This window comes from Maylandia zebra, linkage group LG5, assembly GCF_041146795.1.
Source record: "Maylandia zebra isolate NMK-2024a linkage group LG5, Mzebra_GT3a, whole genome shotgun sequence".
Taxonomy (NCBI): Eukaryota; Metazoa; Chordata; class Actinopteri; order Cichliformes; family Cichlidae; genus Maylandia; species Maylandia zebra.
The window spans coordinates 19,441,412-19,462,909 of record NC_135171.1 but is presented as its reverse complement, the minus strand read 5'-3'; the positions used below and the strand labels follow the sequence as shown (position 1 = coordinate 19,462,909).

The window sequence follows — 21,498 nt, the reverse complement described above, 5'->3', positions numbered from 1 at the left end:
AAGATTTGTTTTTGTTGATCTGAAGCATGCAAGTGTGACAAATATGCCAAAAACTGAAGAAAAAAAAAACTTTGTTGTTATTGTTTTTTGGGTGGTGGTGGTCAGTTTTTGGCACAAAGAGTAGCCTTTCAGAGCCAAAGGCTACTCTTTGTGAAGTTAGATGTTTAAAGCAATTGTAGCACACCCAACAAGCTATCGATAGCATAAAAATAATATATCGTATAATTATTATTGTTATTATAAATTTGGCGTCAAACAAATGAAAATGTTTATTTTAAAAACACAAACGGCTGAACTATCAACATATGACTCCTCTCTGCCAATCAACGAGCTTCTCTAGACCATTTAAAAACAAAGTGCCGGTCAGCGCGCAAAGATCTTCAAGGTGAGTTCGATTAGTAAGCACCGGGTAATGTCTGCTAGTCTTTCGCCTTAGCCGGGCGGAGTGAGGCTTCTATCTTTATTTGAGAAGGGGAGAACAGGAGCATTGTCTCACCACAGGGTGAGATAACCAAACGCACCAAACAAGGGAGCAATCATCTGTGAGGAAACCACTGAGCCAATAAGCTATATAGTCCTAAACTGTTCGCTACTAAAGTATTAACTACAGTGTATTTTTAAAAACGCTGTGAAAACTGAAATAAAGTTACTCCATCTTACCACAGATTTGCAGCCATGTAAGTCCTTTGTGTTACGAAAGCACACCTTAAATTGGTGTAATAAAATGTCAGTTTAGACACAGTCCGTTTTTTACTTCTATCTCGGTAGCAAAAGTGCATGTTTGCGCACGAAAACGGCGCAAAAATGACGTTAGCCTAAATAATTCGTGGGTGTCTATTTGTCGAAGCGGACGTGTACTTCCCCTCGCTGTCAGAGCTCGTCTCCAACTAGATAATTCGTCTTTGAGTTCAATGAGTGGAGAGTGGACATGAACTGAAAGACTGGAGATCAAAGCAAGCACAGACGGCTTGGAACCCCCCCTTTTTTTTAAAAAAATATTTCAGCTGGAGTCATAACGAAGATGCAACGATGACTCAGCCGCAGGTGAATGAGTTCATTCCTCCTCCCGAGTGCCCTGTTTTTGAGCCCAGCTGGGAGGAATTTGCCGACCCTTTTGCGTACATCAACAAAATACGACCAATTGCAGAGAAAACTGGTATCTGCAAGATCCGACCACCGCCGGTGAGTAATTCTTTTATTTTTTACAATTATTCGTGGTGTTTGCACGGTGTGCTGGCCTCTGCCGCTGTGGCTAATTTAGAAGGCAAAGTTGTGTTTTTAAGACAGGTTTCAACATGGCGGATTGCGCCTGCGAGTAAGAATAGTGAGCTAGCCCGAGCTGGACTGTGTTGTGTTTGTAACGGCAATGGGAAGCTCTCAGACACATGCCATTCAAGAGGAAACCTGTGTCCTGGTCGGGCTTAGTCGTAAAAACAAACCAGCCTGGATTCATGATAGAGGGTCGCCCAACTTAAAGAGCGCTATAAAAAAATAATTCAAACGCAAAAGTTTGCCTGTACGCAAAATATGATGCAAATTGTTTACGTTAGCGCAGAATGAAGTGCTTCCTGGAGTCTGCGCACGGAAATGGCTCGCCTAGACTTGACCTACTAATAATTTAACAACCATTTCTGCGCACTTGGTTAAATGTAAAGTCCAAGTATCTGAGCAGGATTTGACGGATTTAGACAGGGTGAATTAACCTGACTAGCATCAGTCGGGGCCCGTTTAAAGCCGCAGTTTTCTGACATCTCACGCTGGCTAACGTACGTGCTCGGTGGCCAACTGTTTATGGAGAAAAGGGTCGTAGAAACACGGCACTCTGTGGGGGACACTGTTTCTCTCTTTCATCGTAGTTTTATCAACTTTATCCACTCAAATTACGGTTATTCTCGACTGCTACTAGCGTTAGTTTATTAACCAGATAGTTTTATACTTGCTGGCTAATCTTTATTTCGCTATTATGGAAGCAAATCCAGGGCTATTTTTTAATAATAATTCTAATTGGACGATTAGCCTGGCGTAATCTACACCTCTCTAACGTCTCAGGGGTCAAATATCAAAGTCTGTAAGGAAATACTGACAATAAAATGGCTTCCCCCCCCCCTTAAATATCTTAGAGCTAACATAATGCAAAAATAATGTCCCATTGACCTTATTTCTGAGACATGTGACAGTAGTGGGCATATATTTTATTCAAGGGTGTGTCCATGCGTTAAAAGGGTAGATTGAACTGATTTTTTTTCCTTTCTTTTTTTTTTTAAATATGCCTGACGTAATTTTTTTCCAGGTATTCTCTATGTCAACTTAAAAAGATAAAATATATATTTATTTTTTGCAAGGTCCTTGACATGGGTGGAAATGTTTTAACATGTGTGCATGCGTCTAAAGCAGAAATCAGGAAGCATGAAAAAAGGAGAAAAAAAAAAGCTTATTTTGCACACTTTAACCCGTTGGGTATGAGTACAAGGGATTGAATTGTCATCAAAAGCGGATGGGTGGGGTGACTGCTTTCAGTGTTTGCTGGGTAAATGGCTGAAATGCACAGCTCATGTAAACAAAAGAAGCCAGTGGGGTAAATGTGAGCAAAGATTAGCTGCTGATAGTAGTTGGATTGATATTCGAGATCTATTTGTGCTGTCTAAACTATGATTTACATTTCACAATTATAAGTCAGCACCAGCAGTTTATTCTGGAATGTTTTGATCAAAATGTGGCTCAGGCAGACCAATAAATAATCTTAAATCCTTGAAGTGATGGAAACTGGGCTCTTGAGCTGGGTTTTCTACCAGGACAAATTTATAAGTTTGTAATTTTAATGTGTTTTTTAAAAAAAAAAAAAACCTGTTATTAATGTCTATTTGTGAAGAGAGAGATCCTGGAGTTTTATTTTTTGTCTGCAAATTGTGTGTGCAAATGGTGTATACAATCCAGAGATTATAGATTGGCTCTTATTTGAGAGCCCTGTTTCTTTGTTTCATTATTCTCTTTTAACCCTTTCCCATGTACAAACGGTTCAGACAATGTTTGAAAAAGGAAGTAAACACTGCACCACAACCTGTTTTCGATCAGTGATTTTTATTTGGTGCACGGTATACAGGTAGAGTTTCCTTCAGGGTTTTACATGGATCACATTTTGACTATAGAGGTTAGCGCACATGCAGATGATTTTCGGGGACATTGCCAGGCCTGTTTGTGGTTAATTTCTCACAATTGTATTTGTCATTTTGGATTGAGATTGGAGGGCCTGAGTCATGTAGAGACCAGAATTTGTGCTTGCAGTCTTAACTACCATGGTCAGACTTGTGGAGGATGGTCAGTAAAACAGAGCACATTTCTATTTGTTTTCAAAAATGATTGTTTTGCTTTGGTCCCACAACATTTGTTAGACTAATCCAACAATAAGGTGGTGTTAATGCAGCTGTTGTTATCTCTTCTCTGGCCAGCATTTCATTTCAGCATTTCACTCATTGTCCAGGCCCAGTAAATCTTGACTGTGACATTTTAAAGAGCCTCTGGTAACGCTGCACACAGTAGGCAGTCAGCCTTAACAGTAAATGTTTGTGTTCATTTTTAAGAAATGTTGCAATAGTTGAAGATTGAAACACATCAGGAGCGTTAGACTAATTTGCAGGTCTCATTATCAGCCTGTATATGTAAATTTGCCACATTTCCTTCTCATTACAGTACTGTTTCAGTTGGTTTGGCATGTAAATGTAGTCGTCTTAAAAGAGAAAACGGACCTGTTTTGTTTTTTGTTTTTTAAGTAAAAATGGCTCCCCTTTTTGTATACTTATCACAGGTTAGGATGTTATCACAAATGACTAAAAGTTACAAAATCATAATCTATTGATATTAGATCCTACAGTGCAAACATTGCTGTTTACAGCATCTGTTCATCTATTTTCCATCAGTATTAATAATATTTAGACGTTTCAAAAAATGCTAACAATGCCATTGAAACATTAAAGAAAATGTAACCTGCATGTTTTGTTTAGTTTTGAATAACAATGATAATTTTCTACCCGAATGCTTCATGTTCTGACTCTAAGAATCCCACAGACTGAACATTTTGGCCTTTTTGACTCCAGAATAGACAAAACAGTACATTGGAAGACGTCACTTTAGGCACAGAAAGTTTAATGGATACATGTTCACAATGTGGAAACTCTATCGACTAAACATTAGTCAATAATAAAAGGCACAATGCAACAACAAATAACTGAGAGAAGCTGTGGCTGCAGATTTATTGGGAGGTTTCTGTATAGTTGTTTTTATGAGTGCTTGTTACGCTATAGAAGAACAAATGTGAAACCTGAAAAGCTTATCTCCACAATAAACTTTTTTTTTTCTTTTTTTTTCTTTTTTTTTTTTTTTGTTTACTGTTCTTTGTTCTTAGGAAGCAGTTGAGACTGTCCTTTAACTGTATGACAGCATTTTCCATTATCGGTTTGATAATATGTGAGAATAACACAGTTATAATAACACTGTTTTGTATCACACATTGAACTGTACAAAATTGAGATCATTTTCCTGAATCTTGAACTTGCACTTACAACTAGTCGTACAGGAAGTTGTGCAGTATAGCATGGTTAGTGTTTTAGTTTGTAAGACAGTTGTTTTGCTCAGTTGCTTCGCATGCGGTTAGACATCGAAGTGAAGTTTGTGTTTTTAAGTGAAAGTGGGGACAGGTTCTGTTAAATAACAGCTAATTAGCAGAAATAAAGAGAACCTATGTTTGACAAATTTACTACCTTTTTGTCATATTTACACTCATTATATTTAATAGCATTAAAATGTTGACTTTTCTGAAACAATGGCTTACTGTTTCTCATTATGCAATTGTCTTTGCCTCATTCTTATGTGCCAAGCTGCAGTACTCGCATCTTATTTTCAGGTATTGAAATTGAAGTATTTACATGGAGCTCAGATGGGTATAAAGCCTGAAAGACTAAAGCCTAATTAATTTGGTAACATCAGCTTTTTCCTCTATGTTGGTTCATTTGAGTGTAATGATGATGATTACTGCAAGTAGACTTGGAATCTTGCTGTATATGATGATACCGCTGAAACTGAAAAATGTGCAAACAAAAGCATGTTTCAGTGAGTCTAATCGTCACAGCTTTAGTCTAATCTTGCTTAAAATGGTCTGTCTTTTTATTTTGTTTTTTGTTTTTCCTTTACTCATTTCAGGATTGGCAGCCACCGTTTGCTTGTGATGTCGACAGACTTAAATTCACACCGCGAATACAACGGCTCAATGAGCTTGAGGTACATTTGTCATCTTTATATATTTACAAAATCCAGTTTTGCTCATCTCTTGTATTCAGGTATTGCCTCACTCGCTGTGCTTTTGTTCATTGTCCTTCAAAAAAAAAAAAAATGGCAGCATCGTCAAAATATCTGATTCACTATCATGTCATGGTGAGCCGTGAAAAGACTGCAGACATATTTCCCTCTTTTAAAAAATGTTAATACTAGTAGGAGAGAATCAAAAAGATAGTAACTCAGTCATTTTATTTCTTTATTTTTTGTACTCTTCTTTTTGGAGCACTTAGTACTTCTCAGGTTATTTTCTTACAACTCCAATGCTTATTGTTTGAGGAGCTAAACAATTTTTCTTTTTTCCTTAAGGCTCAGACCAGAGTTAAACTCAACTTCCTGGATCAAATAGCAAAATTCTGGGAGCTACAAGGATGCAAACTGAAAATTCCTCAAGTGGAAAGAAAGATTCTGGATCTGTACCAACTGAATAAGGTGTGAAAATCCCCACTAGTGCTACAGTTATGAATCTAAGAGGGTGATCATGAATACGTTACAACTGAATTACAATTGATTTTTATGACTTGTGAATCAGCAGATGGGTGACAAATTAAAGGAAAAACCTGAACATTTAAGTACTACAGTGAGGAGCTGTGAGGCTAAGTATAAGAGGAGGGGGGGATCATTTAGCTCAGTGGCCTCAAACTAGGGTTTGTGAGCCACAAATTGGGTAATTACATTAACACGTTATGGTACCTGGCATGTAGTGGCACGTAAATGCATCATCTGCGGTTGAGCTAATTAGCACAATGGAAAAATATTTAAGTCAGTTCACATTACTAAGTAATACAAAAGCCAAACCAGCTAAAATTAGAAAGTATGACAACATTTACCTCGATCTTGGCTTTATCGAGAATGGCAATGGAAGACCAAAATGTGTTGTTTGTCTTCGAGTGTTAGTAAATGAAGCCAGCCAACCTAAAGCGGCATCTCATCACAAAGCACCCAGAGTTTTATCAGCATGAGGATTTTAAAGGGGTTCTTAAAATTTTTTTACACCCCTATAAGGGTGCTTAGTTAATCTGATTTAACTAAGATTGTTTGGTTTCACTTGTCCTGGTGAAAGTAACACCCTCAATAGTGGCTTAGACTCCAATCTGAGCTGGGAAAAACCTGCACCCCAGCTGGGAGCAGAGACTTGGAAAATGATTTTCCTACTAAGACAATTCATCTCCATTATTTATTTTTTTATTTTTTTTAATTTGTCACTTGTCAGTACAACAACTTTCTACACCAGTGAACTTGCCTTACTTGATATTTAATTTATTATTTCACTTATTTCACGCAAGTTGGTGAACGAAGAGGGTGGTTTTGATGCAGTCTGCAGAGAACGCCGCTGGACTAAGATTTCCGTCAAGATGGGCTTTGCTCCAGGAAAGGCTATTGGCTCCCATCTGCGGGCACACTATGAGCGAATCCTCTACCCATATAACCTTTTCCAGACTGGAGCCAATCTCCCTGTACGTACTCTCACCTGTTTTCTTTTTACAGAGTAACAGTAGGCAGTCTGGTTCACAGCTGGCTGGATGTTTATTGGAAGACTCTGCAATCCATTAGTTTCTTCCAAGATGTACACAGGAGATGAACTCAGGAGCAATGACCGGGGACTGCTTGTTTGCAGGCTAAATGCACATGAAATTATTGGTTGGATTATAATGACAGAAAAATAATTATTTTAATGGAATAAATGTGGAATATGATGGAAACAACAGCCTGGTCTTAAGCACTTTAGTGTCTTATTGAGTCTTCTCACCCACAGTGATACTGTGCACAGTTATCAAAGAGTAACGGGGGGTTTATTTTGTGATTTTTATTTTTTTAATTAATTAATTTATTTTGTGCTTCAGAGGTTAGATCAACCAGAAGCCTGTAGTACAAAGCAGGCATGTGAAAGTAACTCCAGGGTTAACCCTGGGTTTTCAAAATTGCAATAGCAGTTCAATTCTTGCTGGAGTACATCTCCATGGTAACTTATACTGCAGACCTAACTGCCTCCTGAGTAAGCTATGTTCTAGTTTAGAGGTCAGCAGGTGTGAAATCTACACTTAGTGACTGATCAAATCTCTGGAAAATGGCGTCACAATTCCCAGAAGATTCCACACGGAATCAGTGTGGATGGTCTAAAGAACAGGGCACCTATTTGTGCTTGTTGACCTTATATAAAATTTGCAAGTAGAGCAATTCTACATGTGAACGATGTCTCTATATTTAATCCTTACACTCATATTGTCAAATACCACTGCAGCTGATGGATTGAAAAGGAAAACTATCATAAGCACATCTAAACATTAATTTAATGGAACAACAATTATATTAACTGTCAGACACTCCCACGTCTTAATAATACAGCTAAGTGATACTAAGAAGGTTGTTAACTTGCAGTGTCAGCATTTTTGCCAGCTTTCCTTCCTGGTTTTAAATAGGCTAAACTTTATTAATGTAGTAGACCTTTTCCAGTCTCACTGGCCAAAGAGCTTTTCGGTGCTTATCCTGTTACAGACATTCGTACCACTTATTTGTAATATACTTTAAGCTTGTTTTATGTGTTAATTCTCCATATTTTTCTAATAGATTTAGCTTTCTTTGTAAAACCAGCCATTCAGACAGTGGACCTGTCCATGTTTGTTACTGGTCAGATGCCATTAATGTCACCTCTTTCATGTTAATGTGCTGGTAGCTAGATTGGGGAAACCCTGGGTTATACTTACTGAGTTATGCGCTCAGCTTCATGTGACCACGTAACCTGATTGTTGATCTTAGGGTAAGTGAAACCAGATAACAGACAGGACATCCTGGTTATGTTAAATTGGCCTTGTAGTACAGACCTCAGGACTACAAAGCATGTAGTACTGTTGCTTAACCTTCATCCAGTACACACCAAAAACGGTGCAGTTCAGTCTCTTGACAGTGTCTTGAAAGCAAATGAGTATGAAGGAATTTTATTTGCACTTGATGTGCTTTTTATTGTAAAAGTTTCCACCATGTAAATTCAAGTGTTTTATGACCTTCCATTATGCACACACCAAAATAAGGTGTTGTCAGAGTGACTTTTCCAGTGTAAGAAAGACTGATTTTATCAAACACAAATTCCTAAAAGTTAAAACTGACAGTAAAAATTCACTGGGAACAAATTTAGTTGCAGGTATCTTGCAAGTTTGACTTAAACTTTGAGATCTGTTGACAGATCTACACTCTGACTGACATTTCTTTTTTGATGTCTTTAAATAGAAGCATCACAGCGGTAAAACTTTTGACTTTTTGAAACTCATATACTCAATTCTGGTACTTTCAAATGTTGACAACCATGTTTGAATGTAGAGATCCTCAGATATTTGATAATTAAATCGTTGCCAGTTTTTAATCTTTTTTTGGGGGGGGCAGGGGGTTCTGTGTGTTTAATTTGGTGTCATTCACTTCTTCCTACAGGCAGCCACCTTGACCAATGACACTAAAGATAAGGAGTACACCCCTCACGACCTGCCGCAGCGCCAATCTGTCCAGCCCCAGGAGACCTGCAGCATTGCTCGCCGAGCCAAACGAATGAGATCTGAGGTGAGTCTGTCATCTTTGACATTTCCCTCTGAATCATAACTTCTTTGTGTTATGGATTTTACTCTGAAATTCTTAAAACTCTATTTAATTGTTAGGCTTTGATTAACTCATTTTCACCTATAAGGTCAGGTCAATAATTGTTACTGGCTGCTGGCAGTAGAGTTCGTTCTCCAGATTTGTGGTTACTTTAAACAACGATGGCCTCCTTTAACCATCTGATCTCCAGCGAAGCTAATTGATGCCTTTGAAGCAGGCAAAGGCTATAAAAAGGTAGTTTACACTGACTGTAATGGAGGATAAAGGAACTGTGAAAGTTGCAGCAAAACAGCAGGAACCAGAAAACCACATGTCTGCTGGGCATTTAGGCAAAACACAACTCCCTGTTGACTGCAGAAGAACTGCAGGAAGGCTTAGCTGACGCATGAGTAGTGGGCACTGTTCCAGTGTGCAGCATTCTTAATGACTCTGCTGCATGCGTTTTTTTTGGGTTTTTTTTAAATTTATTATTAATTTTTTAAAAATAAAGTGTTGTGCATTTGTCTTGACAGGCTTTTGTTTCAGCTCTAAAACAAGATGTTTCTATGTCTTGTCATTATGACAGCATTTTACTAGTTATATTCCCACATTAGTTTTGAAAGTACAGCTGACTCTGTTTCTGACTCTTGCTGCAGAGGGGCTATGTCAAAAGTGAACCCAGAGAAGTTCGTGAGACTCGTCCCAACCTGAGGAGGAGGATGGGAACATTTGTTGCCAAGCCAGAACCTGGTAAGAAAAATAAACCTGACCTGTACTGATATATTTATAAATAGAAATAATTGGTTTGTGTAATGGGTCTGAGTGTTATTGGGGACTCCTGAAGCCTCCAATCAATCTTCGTCCTTGTCTTTCAGTGAGAATGGCAGTCACTGAGGTGAAAAAGGAGCCCATTGATCACAAGGATACAACTGAATATGAAGAAACTGTATTAGATAAAATTATCAAACCTCCAGTGAATAAAGTAAATGTTTCCCTATGTACTAAATTTATTGGCCAACTACTTTTTGTTACATGATTCAAACATGGATCTATTTTGTACACAGTACATCCTCATAAGTGTTCTGTCTCATCAGGTGGACCACTACATGTGTCTGGTGTGTGGCAGTGGAAGTGCTGAGGACCGCCTGCTATTATGCGACGGCTGCGATGACAGCTATCACATCTTCTGTCTCATTCCTCCGCTCCACGATGTTCCCAGAGGCGACTGGAGATGCCCCAGGTGCCTGGTTGAGGTGAGCTATACCTCCTGCCCCCTCAGGAAGCTCAAGTCACCGTGAACTGGAGTGTAGTCTCCCATCTGACATGTACAATTATAGTATAATCCCAAGTGACTTGTTTTAACTTCATATACAATCTTTTGGTTTTGACAGGAATGTGGCAAACCAGCTGTTGCATTTGGCTTTGAGCAGGCCAGCAGGAGCTACACCCTCCAAACTTTTGGAGACATGGCTGACTCCTTCAAGTCTGATTATTTCAATATGCCAGTTCATGTGAGTTTTCATCACACATACACTGAGTAGCCTTTAGTCTGTTTTGTTGATACTTGCAGTTCATTTTAGTCAAAAGTAAAGTCTTTAAGTTCCAGTTTCTTGTTTCTGTTTATTGATGTCAGCAGCTTAATAGTTTAGAAATGTAAGCGTGAAGGTTCTCTATATACAACAAAAACGGGCTAAATGGACACTCTCTGAATAATTCCTCTTTTTCAAACCATTCTCTATAAACAGAGGTGGTTTTGTGGGGAAGATTTCAGCACATGAAATCCTCAAACCAGTCAGACTGGCACCTACAACCACACATGTTCAGTGTCATTTAAATCACCTTTCTTCCTCATTTGCGATACTCATTTGTGATAGCTGCTGCCATGTGATTGGCTAATTAGACACCTGCATTAATAAGCAGTTGACCAGACCTATCTAATGAATTGGCCAATGACTTTATGCTATAATAATGTCTTTTAACCAACGATCAACATAAATGAGAATTTCATCATATTTTTCAGCTCAAACATATGAGCACTAATATGAAACACATACTAGATTAAGTTATTACTAAGTACAATTATGATAAGTTGGGGAAGTGGAAGGAATTTATTTAAATTTATTTCACTATTCAGAAATTTTAAACACACACATACAGGCCATGATAGAAATAGAATAACAACAATCAGAAGTGAAAACAAAACAAATTGAGAAATTCTTTAATATGCTCCAGTTTGCTGCTTTTTTTTTTTTTTTTTAACCACGTTGTAAGCAACTTTGAGTATTTCTTACATTTCTTACCAGAAGTGATGTAAATCTAGTTTTCCCACAACTTTATTTATTTATGCTATTGAATGTCCTCCAAATGTGACAGCTTGCACAATCAAAACAGAGGCTGCACTGGCTCTTACTAACTGCTCTGTGCGCAACACCATAACAATGTACAAAATGAAAGTATTCCAGTGCACGAAAGTGCCGTTTTCATCATAAACCAGTTTTTTTTGGTTTTTTTAAAAAAAACAAGGAAAACGGCCCTGGATTCCATTATGATTATAAATGCTTTAATATAAATCCTTCATTTATTTTTTTCTTAATTCTATTAAGATGGTGCCTACTGAGCTGGTGGAGAAGGAGTTCTGGCGTCTAGTGAGTACCATCGAGGAGGATGTGACTGTGGAGTATGGAGCAGACATCGCCTCCAAGGAGTTTGGGAGTGGTTTTCCCGTGAGAAACGGCCATTTTGAAGTTTCTCCTGAGGATGAGGTACAAATTGTCTGTCATGGGAATGTATTGTGCCTTCTCTCTGTGAAAATGCTTTGTCTCCTTTTGTTTTCTTTAAAGCATTAAATATCAATAAACAATAGAAAAAAATATATAGTTGTCTATATAAGACTAATATTTTTATGTATATTAATGTTTTTAATTTCTCAAAGCATGGTAACTTTTACTGCTGAATTATCACCAAAAGTGGTGTTAGATTTCTGGCAGGCAACAGTAAAAATAAACATGACTGATGTTTGCAGTCGCATATTAAAAGTTTTCTGGGCTATATCTGAGTGAGTGGAGTATTTAGACCTGTGTCTTACCCGCAGCATTACCTGACCAGCGGCTGGAACTTGAACAATATGCCGGTCCTCGATGCCTCGGTGCTGACTCACATTACAGCCGACATCTGTGGCATGAAGGTACCCTGGCTGTACGTGGGCATGTGTTTTTCCTCTTTCTGCTGGCACATCGAGGACCACTGGAGCTACTCCATAAACTATCTTCACTGGTACAGTGGACTTTTTAACTCTATTGTGTAACTGTGATGATGATGATTTTTAATTTGGGAGTTTGGATTTTTTTTTTTTTTTTTTTTTTTTTTTTTTTTTTTAAACTCTAAAAGCAGTTTTGTGTGTGTGTACATTAGAAACGCATCTCATCTGAACTTCAAAATCAAGGAAAAACCAAACGGACAGGAGCGTGTCACTCCATTGTGAAACTTATTTATAATGCATAAAACTGTGTTACATGCGGGGTTACCGTGATTGGGGTTTTTTTGTTACTAAGAGGTTTGTCCACATGTGCAGGGGTGAGCCTAAGACGTGGTATGGGGCTCCTGGTTATGCTGCAGAGCACCTCGAAGCGGTCATGAAGAAACTAGCTCCTGAGCTGTTTGAGTCTCAGCCAGACCTCCTTCATCAGCTGGTCACCATCATGAATCCCAACACGCTGATGAACAACGGCGTCCCGGTAAATTAAAAACAGTGAAGACAAATTTGCGCATACATGATTTTCTCACACAATTATGGAAATCAAATTAAAAAGATTTAAATGTCAACATTGTTTAAACTGTTTTACTCATTTGTTTTGAGATTGAATTCATTTTAAAACGACTTCATGGAACATTTCTTTCTTGTATTTTCACCTGTAGATTTATCGCACCAACCAGTGTGCAGGTGAGTTCGTCATCACTTTCCCCAGAGCTTACCACAGTGGATTCAACCAGGGTTTCAACTTTGCTGAAGCGGTCAACTTCTGCACAATGGACTGGGTAAGAAATGTTTTATTATGTATCACATAATACTATACTTAGTTTTCAGTTTGTTTCACTAAGCTTAATCCAGGATTAGACCCTAAACAGAAGCTTGTTGTTACTAATATTACTGTTTTGGCGCCACATGATTGACTCATTCCTCTTGAACACCCCTTGATCTCCATGTTTTCTGATAGATGCCCTTTGGCCGTGGCTGTGTGGCTCACTATCGTCAGCTGAACAGATACTGCGTCTTCTCCCACGATGAGATGGTTTGCAACATGGCCATTAAAGCTGACACGATAGATGTCAACCTGGCCGCCACTCTGCATGAGGATATGGTTATCATGATCCAACAGGAGAAGGAACTACGAGAGAAAATCACTAAAAAGGTGAGGAGCTTCATCCTCAGTATCCAGTGTTTTTAAACATGCACATTACAACCATCAAAAAAGAAGCACAAAATAACAGATTTCATCTATCAGACTGAAATAAGGGAGAACTTAAAATTTTTAAAGATGTTTGTCACAATATAAGTTTCCACTCGAGAGATCTTGTTTTTTAGGTACACATATGTCACATTTGGCTCCTCTGTCTCTTGTGCTGCTCTAACGACTGAATCTGTGTCCCCAGGGTGTGATGCAGTCTCGACAGGTTGATTATGAGGTGCTCCCAGACGAGGCGCGGCAGTGTTTCAAGTGTCTGACCACCTGTTACCTGTCTGGCATCACCTGTGCCTGCAGTCCTGACAAGATGGTTTGCCTGTACCACACCCAGAACCTCTGCTCTTGTCCTCCTATCAACCTCACACTCCAGTAAGTAATTAATCAGAGGAACTCTGCATACTCATTTTCATGTTCATTTCTCTTCTCATGTACTGTCACAGCTGTGTGGCCTACTTTAAATGTTACGTGAAGTAAAAGTTGGAGCAAATTTTCCCTGAAAGCAAAAACATAAAAAATTAAGCACTGTTTCACAAAAAAAGTAACTTATACTTTCACCAACTACTAGTCAACCTACAAATATTAAGCTGTGCAAGGCCAGCCTGCCTTTTTTATAAAGACAAGGTTTGGAGCTTGCAATGTTTGGCAGAGGCGATTATGACTTTCTGCTGAAAACTGACATGGCAGTTATCAGTTTATTCACCAAGTTTTGTTTTTCTTTTTTTCGTCCAGTTACAAGTTTACACTGGATGAGTTGTACCCATTGATGGCATCTGTGAAGCTGCGTGCCAATTCATATAAAGACTGGGTGTCTAATGTCCAGGACATTGTGGAAAACAAAGGAACCAAGAAAAAAGGTGCCACCACAGTGATGCACTTTCTGTAATCTCAGCGAGTTACTCAAATGTTAACGTGTAGTTTGGACTCTTCTAACGAACTCTTGTTTTTCCTGGTTAGGGTTGGAGGATCTTCACATCCTGGTAGAGCAAGCGGAAACAAAGGCGTTTCCTCAAAGCAGCCTCCTGGATCAGCTGCGTACAATTGCCTCGGAGGCCGATAAAGTTTCTGTGACGGCACAGCAGCTTCTCAACGGGAAGAGGCAGACGAGGTACTGAAATCTGATTTGAAATGTTCCACGCTGCTCGTGGCTCCATCTTTAGTTCTGTGAAACGGCCATGTTGATTCAGTTTCATATAAGGTCACACAAGATATTACACAATTATGTCATGTTCTTGTTATTTTCTGGAACAACCCGTTTTGTGGGACAGATTTCCAATTTGTGCTAGTGTGAGCTTACTCACATTTTTGCAAATTGCTGTTGTTGAGCTTATCTGCTCGGCCGTTTTCTTTATTTTTTTTTATTTTTTTTTGCCAGTCAAAGTGCTAAGTGGTGTGTAAATCAGTTTTAATCTGTGTTTCAGGTACCGCTCTGGGGGAGGCAAGTCCCAAAGCCAGAATGAGTTAACTGTGGAGGAGCTGAGGTCATTTGTCAAACAACTGGACAGCCTGCCATGTAACATCCGACAGGCTCCTTTACTGAAGGTTTGTTTATTTAAAAAGTAAATACAATTTTTAATTGTATAAATTTAATTATTCCAAGCTATTAGTCTCTTGAGAAAATTGCTTCAACTTCAGTCCTTATGTGTCCAAGGTTTGGCAGTATCTCTAGACTTTAGATTTGTAAGGTGTGGCCGAGGTAATATTGCAACGTCATACCTGTTGGATGTGATCTACAGGATCTTTTGACTCGGGTGGATGACTTCCAGCAGCGCAGTGAATGCCTCCTTTCTGATGAGTCACCCAGCACGCTGGAGCTGCAGGACCTGCTGGATGTGAGTCTGGGCCTGGACGTGGAACTGCCGCAGCTACCCCTTCTCAGAGAGAGACTGGAGCAGGCTCGATGGTTGGAGACCGTTCAGCAAGCCAGCAGTCGGCCGGACAGCTTGTGTCTGGACACGATGAGGAGGCTGATAGACCAGGGTGTGGGCCTGGCCCCTCACAGCTCTGTGGAGAGGGCCATGGCTCGTCTGCAGGAGTTGCTGACAGTGTCAGAGCAGTGGGAGGAGCGAGTGCTCAGTCTCCTGGAGGCCAGGTGAGATATGACGGTTCACATCTTCTTTCATGCTCACATCATGATGACAGAAGGCAGAAATGAAGAAAATCCAAGGTTATTGCAACTAATGAACTCTATGAAAATGCAGTAAAATTCACATTTTGTGTTGTGTGAAAGTGTAAAACCAGCTGAAAACTTCAGACGGAGTGAAATGTGCCACATCTGTAGAGCTGGGTCGTGGTGGATAAAAGTGGATTATGGTGCTGTGACAGGCAGGCGAACATTTTTCTTGTAAAACAAAGGGGGGCCTAGCAAAAAAAGTTTAGGAACCACTGGCTTAACCCATTAATAGATAAACATAAACCAAATACTACAAATGAGCTTATGGTCTTTCATTTTTAGAAATGTCTATTTTATTTCTTTATCACTTGTATAAAACCTAAACATCTACACTGTTTTCTAACCCTGACGCCTCTTCACAGGCCATATCAGGGCATAGAAACCCTTGTAGCTGCTCTGCAGGAAGTAGAAAACATCCCTGCTTATCTGCCCAACTGTCTGCAGCTGAAGGATGTCGTCACCAAGGCCAAAAAATGGCTCCATGAAGCTGAAACACTGCAGGTAAAAATCATACTTTATGCTTTCAGCACTTTAGTTTGAGTAATGGGTGAAACTGAATTATTAATCTTGTCTGTGCTTACAGCTTGGGGGACGTATTCCTGTGCTCGACATTCTCTCTGAGCTGGTTCTCAGAGCAGAGGGCATCCCAGTGAAGCTCGACCCGCTCAGTCGACTGGAGGCCCTTGTCAGTGATGTCAAGAGCTGGAAGGAGACGGCCGCAAAGACATTCCTATTGAAAAACTCCCCTTTCTCACTTCTAGAGGTAAATGCGTATGCAAATGTGGCTGACCAATTTAATCATTATGCATCAGTATGAAAATTTAGTGCCAGATATCACAAAACTACAAGTGTGGCAAATTACCTGAACTTGAAAAGCGCCTCTAATAGAATTTGTCATCATGTTTTCAGGTCCTCTGCCCAAGGTGTGACATCGGATCTGCACATCAGAAGTCAAAATCTAAAAAAGTGAAAGAAGCTCCACAGATCATTAAAAAGACTTTAACAAAACTGGACTCTTTGTGTGATGTAGAGAGAGCTCTCTCTGAGAGTAAGGACTCTGCCTCTGCTGTAAGTATGGCTGCATCAAATTTTCTTTTTCTCTGGTAACTTTTTCAGTATAGTTAGGACTAAAAACCAGCTCTTGTATAGTTTCCTTTACTCCAGAATCCTTCTTTGTTAAGAAGTGCTGTTTTTTTTTTTTTTGTTTTGTTTTTGTTTTCTTTTTAACTTATAAACAGATAAAAACGGATCTTTTTATTTATTCACTTGTTCTTCTTTACTCTGTCAGTAAATATTGTCTATGAATGCCATTTCAACCATTTAACCTAGTATTAGAAGCAGTGACTCTGACTCTATCTTGGTCACCTTTAGTAGGTTAACCTAGCATTAAACAAGGTTTAGTAGGCACAAATCTGTGTAACGATGAGTGGAGGGTTCCTCAGAAAATGAATGGGGGGGGAAAAATATGATTTCCTTTATTAGAAGTCTCATCAGGGAAAGTTCATATATTAATAGAGACATTGGCATTAAGCTTCAGATTAGTTTTTAATTTCATCTAATTTTCTCTCCTCACAGATGACCACTCTCGCCGAGGTCCGACAGAGGGAGATGGAGATCTTACTGTCTCTGAGGTCTTCAAACGAGTCAAAGCTCCTTCCTGCTGAAAGCTGTTGTGCACTTAGTGTTTGTGTTTGCCAAAAGGCTCCCTCAGGAGCCATGATGCAGTGCGAGCTCTGTCGAGACATTTTCCACTGCGGGTGTGTTACAACAACCGCAGAACTTGAGTACGGTCAGGCCTGGCTGTGCCCGCTGTGCCAGCGGTCGAGAAAACCACCTCTGGACAAAGTCCTGCCCCTGCTGGCCTCCCTTCAGAGGATTCGGGTCCGCCTGCCAGAGGGCGACGCTCTGCGGTTCCTCATCGAGAGGACTGTGAGATGGCAGCACAGAGTCCAGCAAGCCTGCGCAGATGGAGTACTCGAGAACGTGTCAAAGATGGTCAGTGTCTTTTATTTTGTAAACATTGTTGTTGATTTAAGTTAAGCGTTTGTGGTCTGAATTATTGTGATTCACCATCAGGAGTCCCGTTTTCTAGACACCATCATGGAAACACTAGACACTGAGCATTTACAGTCACTGATGGCGTTTTTAATTGTTTCAGGTGAGAGTTGGACCTAGAGTCTCTTCACATTTGCCTCAGGAAAAAAATGGGTCAGCTTTTTATACAGAGCACAAGTCTGTTCCGCTCCACGGTAAGTGTCAAAGCTTTTTCATTTAAGCACTCTGTGCAGTTTCACTTTTCAGAGCAACTCTGATGCTCATTTTGTTTTAATTTTTCACAGGACTTAGTCCTGAGCTGGAGGAGCTGATGGTGGAGGGATTCCTGCTGCAGGTCACTCTGCCTGAGACGGAGCAGCTGTACAGATATCTACTCTACAAACTGGTCCCCCTGCCCTCACAGAGCCCTCCCTGTGGGAACAGCACAGAACAGGACCAGAAGTCTCCAAAAGGGAGCCCTCAACACAAGGTAACAGCTCCTACTAAGTGTCACACCAAATGCATTATGCCATAATGCTCTTGTTTATTAAGTCCACTTTCCGTATGTTGTGCTTAGAATGGCGTGTCGAGCCTGAAAAAGGAGGCCGTGAACAGTCAGAGCAAGCGGACCAAGCGACGTAAGGACAGCTCCGATTCTCAGCACAGCGAGAAGGCCAAGAAGTGTCGCAAGAAAAAGCCCAAGAGAAGCAAAGAAAGGACCGAAGAATCGAAGAGAAGCGGTTCGCCCACGCACACGTCATCTGACCCTGCTCTTTCAGATTCAGAAGAGGACTACTCGCTGTGTGCTGCACCGTGGTGCAGAGAGCCAGAGGGTGATGAGGTGAGTTTCATTAGTCTGCTGCATTTACGCCAACTTATGTAAATACTTATGTGCCTGTATAGCTGAAGTTTAAGTGTACAAAGTGAAAATTTATTGTATCTCGTCTTGTCATTTTTAGGTAAACTGGGTCCAGTGTGACGGCAACTGCAATCAATGGTTTCACCAGATCTGCGTCGGCCTGTCTGCTGAGCGTGCGGAGAAGGAGGATTATGTTTGCATAAGCTGCACACAGCCAGAATACAGCAGAGCAGAATAAAGACCAAAAAGTCATGTTGAAGGATGAGCAGATTTACTGCAGATGCTGCAGCACTTAAGTGCACACCTGAACTCTGTGTGTCCTGCGGCTTCTCCCCTTTACCTTCTGGCTTGCCCTCAGTGAACATGGTGCTACTTCTTTTTCCCCAGAGTTACTAAAGACTTCTGTCACTGTTTTGTTTTGTTTGTCACATGGCTGGATTTTCAGCCAGTCAACTAATCCTTTCTGAAACTTTCCAAGACTCGATGCAGATGTGGTAACGTGTTTCAAGAACCAACAGCGCAGGGATTTTTCAACCAAAAAATGTCAGTTTGGCATTTTAGAACAGTTTGTTTTTCTTTTACATGCATCTGAACAATGTGAAACTTATCTTTTTTTTCTTGTAGATTAAATATTATTTATCTAAGCAATAGCTGAACAGATTAATTGAAGGTTCAGTTTTCACCTGAGCTATATTTGTGCGTAGAAAAACTTTGATAAAATGCCTTCCTAAAGCAAAAACCCTGAAGAATTCACTTTATGACCCTATGATACACAGTTCACTTCAAATTTGTGTACACGTCAAAACCGAAATGGATCAACGATCCTTTCACAAACCACTGACTTTGATATAAAGTCAGGTTTTCCTTCTGTGATGTCTGCAGAGGAAAGTAAAAGTCCTGGATCCCATATTCCTGCTGTTGGGTGAGACTCAATTAAAGCCACAAAGTAAGAATGAACTGTCCGACATCAAAGGAATGTACATGTTGTTTTTTGGGTGGATTTTCCCTTTATGGCTGAGGCTGATATATGTGTTGGACTTAGATTTAACACAGACTGTGTGATTTATTTTGCCACGGGTATATGACCTTTTTCCTGCTCCTTTGGGTAAATAATATAATTCATATGTTGCAGTTTGCATTATAAAATAAAACGTTTGTTCCTGTACGGCTGGACTCCTCAGTACTCGGCGTTTAATACCATGAAAGTTAGTTTGTGGATTTTCAGCTTATTTGTGATTGTTTAACAGACACAGGTATTCATTGCCACTAATATAATTCCTCACATGTAAATTCAATTAACTGCAGAAAGAGCTCAGCATACACACACTATCACAGGCTCCAGTGTCTGCTGGCAAGCCAAAAATGAAATTCACTTGTTCTTTCTCAAGCACAACTTTTGACATACTATTCTTTTAAAACCCAATAAAGGGTTGTTTAGTTGGCTATCCTGTTTATTTGAACCGTTCGTAATTTAAAAGTCTATACTGTACTCTGTGGCTCATATGTTTAGATACACTAACTTTGTAAAAATTTATATATAGCCCTAATTTGTGGTCAACGCTAACGTACAGGGAACAGTATGCCACAAGATACAGGTAAGAAGGCTGCTGACCAAAGAGGAGAGGAGTTGTGCATGAGTCCGATGGCTGAGCCAACAGGTATACATCACGGGTGGTCTTACTGAACATTATGTGGATGGAGTCTCCACCAGATTTATTAATTCTATTGAATGAATTATAATAATAAAAAGAGTGATCTATGCACGTTTTCAGCAGAGTCTGAACCAATCTTTCAGAATTAAAAACAAAGTACTAATTTCTGCAATGTAGTATATGACCAATAGAGGGCGTCAAAGTAAAGGCATAAATTACATCGTCCATTTCCCAACTCTCTGTGAATGGTACTCATGGCCTTTCATCAGTGGGCCTTGATCAGTGGTTGTTGATCAATGGTCATGAGAATTTGCATAGTTAGGATGAAGGAACTGACCTCACAAGGATGTTAAACTCGTTTTTTTTTTTTTTTAATCAAGGGCCACATACAGCCCACTTTGATCTTAAACCGGCCAGACCACTGAAACCCTCCTTTCTATTGTTGTAAAGACGATTACCTGCACATTTAACCCCTGAAATAGTTTAATATAAGAAAAAGAAGTACTATTCTGACAGTATATCCTACATTTTCCACATGATATAGAAATTCTGCTGGAGGAAATGAAAGAAATCTTTCAGTGCTACACTTTGGGCTTAAATTTTAAGAAATGTGTAAAATTACAGAAGAAATTCTGGTAACTCAGCCCAGACAGTCTGTGTTCTTCTCTAAAGTAGACAAGGCAGGACGTGGATACTCTCAGTTTTGACAGACTCACTTAGTGCACACTTAAAATAGTTTAGGCCTCTGTAATGCATGCATGCAAATCTAAAGAAACTATTTTCACATCCTGTAAAGCTTTACCATCTGCACCTTCTGTAACATATTTTCACTAATCTAAGAGATCATTTTTGTTTGTCTAATGCTATTTTACTCGACAGTCCTGCTGTCGGTTATAATGTGCACAATGTAATATGTGGACTTTTAGTGCCTTCAGAAATGCCTTAAACAGTTGTGCTAATTATATGAACTACTTAGTTTATATTAGTAAGAAGTAAATAGTAAACATTCCTCTGGTTTTTACAAAGGTCTACCTGAAGATAAATTGGTCACATGCAGTACTATGCAAATATTTTAATCACTCCTCATTTCTTTATATTTTGTTTACAAGAAGCCAGAGTTTCTATTGTTTTATTTCTTTTAAGTGCTCTTGAGCAATACTTCACAAAGCTTTCTGAATGTCTTCTTTTTACCTGACCATTTTCAAAGGAATGGGTTTTTTTTGTTTGTTAAACCACTTAACCCTGAACCATGCACTTCAAGAAGGCTGCAGAACTATTCCTAAAGACTACTTAAAAAATTATGAGAAAGCTTGCCTAAGACATCTGAGATTCCAGTGATTGTACCAAATAGTGGCTTTCGAGTTCATTAGCATTGCACAAACTCAGTTTTTCCCTTATATGTTGTTATTTCCATTTATGTTTTTAAAGTTT

The 21,498-nt window shown here is 39.5% G+C and overlaps 1 protein-coding gene across 1 annotated transcript; it reads left to right on the top strand.

Moving 5' to 3' along the window:
- The first annotated feature begins 579 nt into the window (after positions 1 to 579).
- On the top strand, positions 580 to 19,580 carry kdm5ba (lysine demethylase 5Ba). Its single transcript, XM_004545019.5, has 27 exons — positions 580 to 1,182; positions 5,194 to 5,271; positions 5,635 to 5,757; positions 6,612 to 6,782; positions 8,749 to 8,874; positions 9,546 to 9,639; positions 9,765 to 9,871; positions 9,984 to 10,142; positions 10,281 to 10,400; positions 11,493 to 11,651; positions 11,981 to 12,162; positions 12,461 to 12,623; positions 12,805 to 12,924; positions 13,104 to 13,298; positions 13,540 to 13,721; positions 14,082 to 14,206; positions 14,307 to 14,457; positions 14,771 to 14,891; positions 15,086 to 15,441; positions 15,885 to 16,023; positions 16,106 to 16,285; positions 16,432 to 16,590; positions 17,098 to 17,517; positions 17,681 to 17,771; positions 17,862 to 18,046; positions 18,134 to 18,397; positions 18,516 to 19,580. The coding sequence occupies exons 1-27, from the start codon at positions 1,030 to 1,032 to the stop codon at positions 18,651 to 18,653; spliced, it is 4,461 nt and encodes a 1,486-aa protein (XP_004545076.1). The 5' UTR covers positions 580 to 1,029; the 3' UTR covers positions 18,654 to 19,580.
- Positions 19,581 to 21,498: the final 1,918 nt, after the last annotated feature.

Excerpts from the sequence above, each read along its gene's own strand:
- kdm5ba (XM_004545019.5), top strand. The coding sequence starts at position 1,030 with ATGACTCAGCCGCAGGTGAATGAGTTCATTCCTCCTCCCGAGTGCCCT. Across the intron at positions 9,872-9,983 it reads TCAAACCTCCAGTGAATAAA|GTGGACCACTACATGTGTCT; the intron begins GTAAATGTTTCC and ends CTGTCTCATCAG. Across the intron at positions 11,652-11,980 it reads AAGTTTCTCCTGAGGATGAG|CATTACCTGACCAGCGGCTG; the intron begins GTACAAATTGTC and ends TCTTACCCGCAG.